At 47.0% G+C, this 8,578-nt stretch overlaps 1 protein-coding gene across 1 annotated transcript in view; it reads left to right on the top strand.

Moving 5' to 3' along the window:
- Positions 1-7,382, top strand: part of LOC103610322 (basic proline-rich protein-like) — a gene marked incomplete at its 5' end in the record, with an annotated part of 17,928 nt that extends 10,546 nt beyond the window's left edge. The window contains 2 exons of the mRNA XM_008594510.1: positions 2,022-2,117; positions 7,297-7,382. Of these exons, the coding sequence (XP_008592732.1) occupies positions 2,022-2,117; positions 7,297-7,382 (182 nt within the window). The remainder of the gene's footprint in view (positions 1-2,021; positions 2,118-7,296) is intronic.
- Between the last annotated feature and the right edge of the window lie 1,196 nt (positions 7,383-8,578).

The following is an 8,578-nucleotide window of genomic DNA, read 5'->3' as shown; positions in this document are numbered from 1 at the left end:
GGCTGAAGGTTACTCCTGGGTGTACTAATGATCTGGCTCTTTTGTCCTGTCCTTCCTGCCAGGCATAGAATGTCCCCAGGCAGAAGGATGCAGGTACCTGAGGTAGGAAGCCTGGGACAGATTGGAGAACAATTCCCCAGCCACAGGGAAACTCAGGATTGGACCAAGGGCACATGGCCAGGGCGGCAAGAGTAACTGGTTAATGGTGGATGATTTCAGGCGTTGTCAGTGGGCTATGCTTCCTGCCATGTGGAGGAATCTGGTCTAGAGTGAAAGAGAAGGAAGCCGACTTGCAGAAAAAGAGGCAGAGACAGAGATGCTGACAGCAGTTGAAGCCCTGGTTCCAACTGTTTTGGAGGCCCTGACCAGAGCTTTCTCTATTTAGCCCTTTCTTGGCTTCAGTGAGTAATTAAAACCACCTTTATATGTTAACAAATTTGAGTGAGGTTCTTGTCATGTCACCCAGACAAACCTATTAAACTTATTAAGATATTCACATCAACATCCCTAGGATGAGATGCCAGTACTGTCACCCTAAATCTAAATGTGATCAAAATAGAGTAACAATCATGAAAACTTCAGCTCTACCGTCTATACTTCCCTCAGCAGCAGGGTTTTACTTTACTTATTCTTAAATTGAGACAGTTTTTAAATTGCCTCAAATATGTTCCTTATTTATCCACTGCTGCATAAATCTTTGCACAACCAATACTCATCAGACTTAGTAAAACATTCTCTATCTACCTTGAGGATAATTTTGTGGAAAAAGTATTATATGATTTTTATTCTTAGAAACGACTTTACATTTTTTGAAAGAAATGTGTTTGTTGGGTATAAATTTTACATCAGCTGAAAAAATGCCTGAGTTCACCTGACACTGGGGCAGCAGGTCCTCTGCAGGCCTACGGCACCCTCTCCCCAGGGAAGCACGCACACACACACACGCTTGGACACGCACACCTGGGCACACACACATGCACACATACCTCTGCATACACACGCACGTGCCTGCACACAGGGCAGGAACAGGAAAGAGGAACGCTGCATAGGACACACCCTGCGCTCCTGGGTGGAAGGACTGTGTTTTTAATGTTATTCTTCCTTCATATTCAACTCCTTCTGATGTGCTTCTAATCACTATCTTTTATCTTTGTAATAAATGTCTCTGAAAGTTGAAACTAGGTAATGGACTGTACTTAGTAGGTGAGTGTTCAGTGGATGGTATTTAATGTGTTGTCAATCTTTCTGTAAATATAAACTAATGTGCACATTAAAAATATTTACATATTATGGGCTGGCCCGTGGCTCACTTGGCAGAGCGTGGTGCTGACACCAAGTAAGGGGTTACGTTCCCCTTACCGGTCATCTTTAAAAAATAAAAAGTTTACATATCACCTAAAGGAGAATAAAAAGGTTTTGAAAGTCCCACCCAGCAAAGCTGGTCCACATTCATGTCTTGGTCACGTATCCTAGGCTGTCTCTCCCATTTGACTCCCTCTGTCCTGTGTCTGTCTGTCTCACTCTTTCAGCCAGTCATTTACGTACAGGTGTGTATGCGTGTTGACAACACATAGATGTTTTTCAACCTGAGACCCTCAGTACAGACTACAAACTGACATGTTTATGTAACAATTTCTGTGCAAGCTCAGCAGCCGCTCAATGTTCCCTGGCCCATGCGGACCAGGTTTGAACACCCAGCCCCTCTACAGGATGTTAGAGACAAGGCCAGCCCCTTGCTACCTCCACCACTGCGGTGATGAAAACACTTCAACAGAAACCTGGGCAGCTGCAGTTGTGGAATAACCTCCCTGGATTATCGCTGCTTGGCAAATAGACGTGCCTGAGCACGTTGTTAGGAGTTGCTGAGCTGTTCCTGAGATGGGGTATCCAAGTACATGTTTCCCAGGGCATCTGCTGCGACCTCTTCTTCCCACATTCTCACCAGAGCTGGTCATCACCAGAAACACAGACCTGCCCATNCTCCTGTGTCTTTGACCTGCTCCTTCTCTCCACTCCCCTAGGCCCTGCCTCTGAATACTTTGTCCCCTATTCTAGCCATAGCTACCATGCGATAGCTGCCATGTCCTACATGACATGGCTACAGCTGATTGGCTTAGGTAAGCACTTGACCCAAGATGGTCCAACCTAAGAATTTCTCCATGGTTTTTGCAGTGGGTCACAAAGGAAACCCAAAACCAGTTATTCTTTGGTGGTTGTCCTAGTGTGGATTTCCCCAAAAGCAGACTCTGAAACAAGGTAGTTTATTTGGGAGCTGATCCCAAGAGGCATGGTAAGAGAGTGTGGAAGTGAGACAGGGAAAAGAGGAAAGCAATAATAAAAAGTGTTCAGTCCAACCTTGTGAGGCCTGTAGAACAAAACTCACAATTATAGGCCTGAAGAATGAGGAAAGCGGGTATTTATGCACCAATTCCCATTCCTCTTTGGCTGAAGGTTACTCCTGGGTGTACTAATGATCTGACTCTTTTGTCCTGTCCTACCTGCCATCCCAGCACACTTCCCCAGCCAGAGAATGTCCGCAGGCAGAAGGATGCAGGTACTTGAGGTAGGAAGCCTGGGACAGATTGGAGAACAATTCCCCAGCCACAGGGAACCTCCGGAATGGACCAAGGGCACATGGCCAGGGCAGCAAGAGTGACTGGTATAGTGGTTAATGGTGGATGATTTCAGGAGTTGTCAGTGGACTATGCTTCCTGCCATGCGGAGGAATCTGGTCTAGAGTGAAAGAGAAGGAAGAGGACTTGCAGAAAAGAGGCAGAGACAGAGATGCTGACAGCAGTTGAAGCCCTGGTTCCAACTGTTCTGGAGGCCCAGACCACAGCTTTCTCTATTTAGCCCTTTCTTGGCTTCAGTGAGTAATTAAAACCACCTTTATATCTTAACAAATTTGAGTGAGGTTCTTGTCATGTCACCAAGACAAACCTATTAAACTTATTAAGATATTAACATCAACATCCCTAGGATGAGATGCCAGTACTGTCACCCTAAATCTAAATGTGATCAAAATAGAGTAACAATCATGAAAACTTCACCTCTACCGTCTACACTTCCCTCAGCAGCAGGGTTTTACTTTACTTATTCTTAAATTGAGACAGTTTTTAAATTGCCTCAAATATGTTCCTTATTTATCCACCGCTGCATAAATCTTTGCACAACCAATACTCATCAGACAAGGTAAAACATCCTCTATCTACCTTGAGGATAATTTTGTGGAAAAAGTATTAAATGAATTTTATTCTTAGAAACGACTTTACATTTTTTGAAAGAAATGTGTTTGTTGGGTATAAATTATACATCAGCTGAAAAAATGCCTGAGTTCACCTGACACTGGGGCAGCAGGGCCTCTGCAGGCCTACGGCACCCTCTCCCCAGGGAAGCACGCACACACACACACGCTTGGACACGCACACCTGGGCACACACACATGCACACATACCTCTGCACACACACGCACGTGCCTGCACACAGGGCAGGAACAGGAAAGAGGAACACTGCATAGGACACACCCTGCACTCCTGGGTGGAAGGACTGTGTTTTTAATGTTATTCTTCCTTCATATTCAACTCCTACTGATGTGCTTCTAATCACTATCTTTTATCTCTGTAATAAATGTCTATGAAAGTTGAAACTAGGTACTGTACTGTACGTAGGAGGTGAGTGTTCAGTGGATGGTATTTAATGTGTTGTCAATCTTTCTGTAAATATAAAATAATGTGCACATTAAAAATATTTACATATTATGGGCCGACCCGTGGCTCACTTGGCAGAGCGTGGTGCTCACACCAAGTAAGGGGTTACGTTCCCCTTACCGGTCATCTTTAAAAAATAAAAAGTTTACATATCACCTAAAGGAGAATAAAAAGGTTTTGAAAGTCCCACCCAGCAAAGCTGGTCCACATTCATGTCTTGGTCACGTATCCTAGGCTGTCTCTCCCATTTGACTCCCTCTGTCCTGTGTCTGTCTGTCTCACTCTTTCAGCCAGTCATTTACGTACAGGTGTGTATGCATGTTGACAACACATAGATGTTTTTCAACCTGAGACCCTCAGTACAGACTACAAACTGACATGTTTATGTAACAATTTCTGTGCAAGCTCAGCAGCCGCTCAATGTTCCCTGGCCCATGCGGACCAGGTTTGAACACCCAGCCCCTCTACAGGATGTTAGAGACAAGGCCAGCCCCTTGCTACCTCCACCACTGCGGTGATGAAAACACTTCAACAGAAACCTGGGCAGCTGCAGTTGTGGAATAACCTCCCCGGATTATCGCTGCTTGGCAAATAGATGTGCCTGAGCACTTTGTTAGGAGTTGCTGAGCTGTTCCCGAGAAGGGGTATCTATGAACACGTCTCCCAGGACATCCGCTGGGACCTCTTCTTCCCACATTCTCACCGGAGCTGGTCATCACCGGACATACAGACCTGCCCATCTGATGGGGCAAATGCCATCTGAACAATGAGTACATTTCTGTGTGTCATCATAAGGGAGGCCACGGATGTCTGACATTTACTGGCCATATGAATTGCTTCCCTTTGGAACTGAAGGAGTATGTCCTTTGTCCCTATATGGACCAGGTTTTAACACCCAGCCCCTCTACAGGATGTTAGAGGCATGGCCAGCCCCTTGCTATGTCCACCACTGCGGTGATGAAAACACTTCAACAGAAACCTGGGCAGCTGCGGTTGTGGAATAACCTCCCCGGATTACCGCTGCTTGGCAAATAGACATGCCTGAGCAATTTGTTAGGAGTTGCTGAGCTGTTCCCAAGATGGGGTATCTACGAACACGTCTCCCAGGGCATCAACTGGGACCTCTTCTTCCCACATTCTCACCGGAGCTGCTCATCACCGGACATACAGACCTGCCCACCTGATGGGGCAAATGCCACCTGAGTAATGAGTAAATTTCTGTGCGTCATCATAAAGGAGGCTGCGGATGTCTGACATTTACTGGCCATATGAATTGCTTCCCTTTGGAACTGCAGGAATATGTCCTTTGTCCCTATAAAAACATGGATAAATGAGACTCTTTGTAACTCTAGGATGCATATTACCCTTTCTCTGACCATGAAGGATTTTCCAGTCTGTGGTTTGTCTTTTCAGCTTTTGACGTTATTCTTGTTTTTGTTTTGACCAGGAAAAGTCAGCANGTGGAATGTCTTTCCAGATCCCACAATAGAAGCAAGGATGTTGGGTCACCTGGAATCAGGAAGTCTTCAAGCAAATCTCAGTATGGTCTTCCTACCCCAACCTGTGTTACTCCAGCCAACTCGCTCAATCTCTGCCTCTCCACCTCACTTACATTCTGTTGGCTGTGGAATATTGGTTGAATAAGTGACCACAGATCAAATGTGTTCATCTAAGTTGAGACTAAGCTATTCAGCCCAGAAATACTTGGATGTATGCTATCAGGCTCTGTACAAACTACTTTGTGGGGATACTTCACAGGGAATACAAACTACTTCACAGGGAATACAATAATCCATGGCCCTAAGGAATACATATAGTCTGGTTGAGAATTAAGGTTGCAATTCTCAGGAGTTGTATCATGAAATGGGCTATGAAAGTGATAACACAGGTGCTACAGGAACATAAAGGAGGGTCATCTGGTCCAGCCTGGGGTGGGGATAAGGGTCGGAGTTTTCCTTGAGTTTCTAAATCAGGTCCTGAGATAGAGGTTGGTTAGGCACAAAAGCAGACTTCTATGGTTTGGACGTGGCTTGTCCCTGCCAACACTCATCGTGAAGTTTTAACTGCCAGTGGGTCAGTGTTTGGAGGTGGAGCCTAGTGGGAGGCATTTGAGTCACGGGGGTGGATCCCTCATGAATAGACTGATGCCTTCTCTCAGGAGTGGGTTCTCTTCACTGGATTAGTTCCCAAGAAAGCAAGTTGTTATAAGCCCGGCTTGTGTTTGGTCTCTTTGCACATACCCACTCACCTTCCTGCTTCTCCACCATGTCTTGATGCGGCACATGCCCTCACCAGAAGCCAAGAAGATGCCCACACCATCCTCTTGGAGTTCCAGTCACCAGAACCACGAGCTAAATAAACCTGTTTTCTTTATAAATTACTCAGCCTCAGATATTCTGTTACAGCAACACTAGATGGACTAAGACAGAGACCGGATGAGAGCAGCTGTGGGAAAGCTATCTCTTGCTTGCCTGTTTGGATCTCATGTGGCAGAACTATTACTACTTTTTACCATCTCCTTAAACCACCCTGAAAAGTGCTTGGCTACTACAGTGAGTGAAAAATGTAGCGGAAACGTTTTCTTCACAGCTTAGAAGCAACACTGAGTGGCCCCATCCATATGTCTCACTGTACTGTCCATACTATCATCCTCAGAGACTTTCTGGGAGGCACCTCTGTCCTCTCCCACATCCACTGCACCGTGAATCCAACCATCTGATATTCTCCCAAATAACCTTGGTAAAGCCTTCAACTACACCTAAACCTTTTGGCACCTAGTTGCCATCTTAAGCTGTACTATTTTTTTTTTTTTTAAGATGACCGGTAAGGGGATCTTAACCCTTAACTTGGTGTTGTCAGCACCACGCTCACCCAGTGAGCAAACCGGCCATCCCTATATGGGATCTAAACCCATGGCCTTGGTGTTAACAACACCACACTCTCCCAAGTGAGCCACAGCTGGCCCTCAGAGTTTCTGATTTTTTTTTTTTTAAAGATGACCAGTAAGGGGGTCTTAACCCTTGACTTGGTGTTGTCAGTACCACGCTCACCCAGTGAGCTAACCAGCCATCCTTATATGGGACCCGAACCCGTGGCCTTGGCGTTATCAGCACCACACTCTCCTGTGTGAGCCATGGGCCGGCCCTTAAGCTGTACTATTAATTGGGAGAAGGTTAGGTTACCTAGGTCCTAGGTTCTGGGTATAATGAAATTATGTTTGCCTAAAGCTTCTAAGTCTTTGTTTCTAAAAGTGTGCAATGGTTAAAGTGGATATGTGATACTACAGCCCATTGCTGCAAACATATGTCAGTTTTATTATCAAGGCTCTGTGCAGAGACTATAAAAACAAAAAGGATGCAGACCTCATCCCAACCATAGTTCCCGTCTGTCAGCATTCCATCCATTTACTGTACTCAGCTTCATCATTTCCCCCTTATCTAAGGCTTCCTGGAGATAAGTCAGAAGTACATGTGGCAAACTGAATGGTGCATATTAATTTGGTATTGGTGTAAGCCACTTTGGGTGCGAAGGGAAAATGCTCTGACTCTGGCTCAGGATCTTCCTCTGGTTCTGGCTCTGGCTCTGGCAGTGGAGGTGGAGCTGGAGCTGGAGCTGCGGATGGCAGTAGCTCTTGGGACAGTTGTTCAGCCTGGGCAGAAGCTGGAACTGGAGTGACAATAATTGAAAATGTCAACGTTAGTTTCTGTGTCTCTTCCAATGACACTGTCTTTCTGAGAAGCCCAAGTCCAGAGACCCAGCCTCAGGAAGTCTCCCCACACTGCAGAACACTGCATGATTGTTCTGAGTACTCAGTGCCCCTGTCCCCAGCCTGCTTCTGGAAACTCTGCTCTGTGTGGCCCAGCCCAGCACCCTCCCCAAACCCTCACACTTGCGACAGCTGTTCAGCCTGGGCAGAAGCTGGAGCCGGAGAGACAACAATTGAAAATATCAACATGGGTTTCTATGCCTCTTGCAATGACACTGTCTTTCTGAGAATCCGAAGTCCAGAGACCCAGCCTCAGGAAGTCTCCCCACACTGCAGAACACTGCATGATTGTTCTGAGTACTCAGTGCCCCTGTCCCCAGCCTGCTTCTGGAAACTCTGCTCTGTGTGGCCCAGCCCAGCCCCATCCCCAAACACTCAGAGGCACCCACCCTCTTCCTCCTCACCCTCAGTCTCCGCCTCACTAGGTTCCAGGTATTCCAGCTTCTCCAGCTGTGCCAGAAGAAGGTCAGCCTTGCGCTCCACCTCTGAACTCAGCCTATAGACATGTATAGAGGCTGACAGAAACTTCAAGGAATGAAATCCAGGAGGCTCGTGGAAATCACCAGAATAGAATTTCAGCCAGATCTTTAGGATGGAGGACATGGCACTGGGGGAGACAGGTGGGTAGCAGCGTCAGAGGCCTGGCCTATCCCTCTATGCTGCCCTCCCAAGGCTCCCCTGCGCGAGCTGCAGTCTTGTTCCCTCTGCCCCTGCCTGTCCACAGACCAGCCACTCCGATGTCCACCTCCAGTAGGAAGCCCTGGCAGAGACGGGCCTGGCAACCAAGGAGGGGCTGGCAAAAGCCTCCATGGGAGGAGCCTTCAACCACTGGTGTGACCACCTTTCCCTTCTTCAGGGAAACCTGACACCCTCCTCTGTCTGTGTCCCTGCCCCGTCCCTGCTGGAATGACTTGTCCATCAGGGCAGGAGGGTGCTGTCTGTTCTGGGCATTACTTGGTGGCACACGGGAGGTGTCCAGGAATATCTGATAAATGAGGAAACAGAGGGTGGCTCTGCTCCCCTGGCCTTCCTAGGGCCCTTGGAAAAGCCCAAACTTGAGCTCACACGTGGATGTACTGCCCAAGTGTCTGCATCAAAATCTGCA

This window comes from Galeopterus variegatus, unplaced genomic scaffold (assembly GCF_000696425.1).
Source record: "Galeopterus variegatus unplaced genomic scaffold, G_variegatus-3.0.2 Scaffold10932, whole genome shotgun sequence".
Lineage (NCBI taxonomy): Eukaryota > Metazoa > Chordata > Mammalia > Dermoptera > Cynocephalidae > Galeopterus > Galeopterus variegatus.
This window is presented reverse-complemented; position numbering and strand designations above follow the sequence as displayed.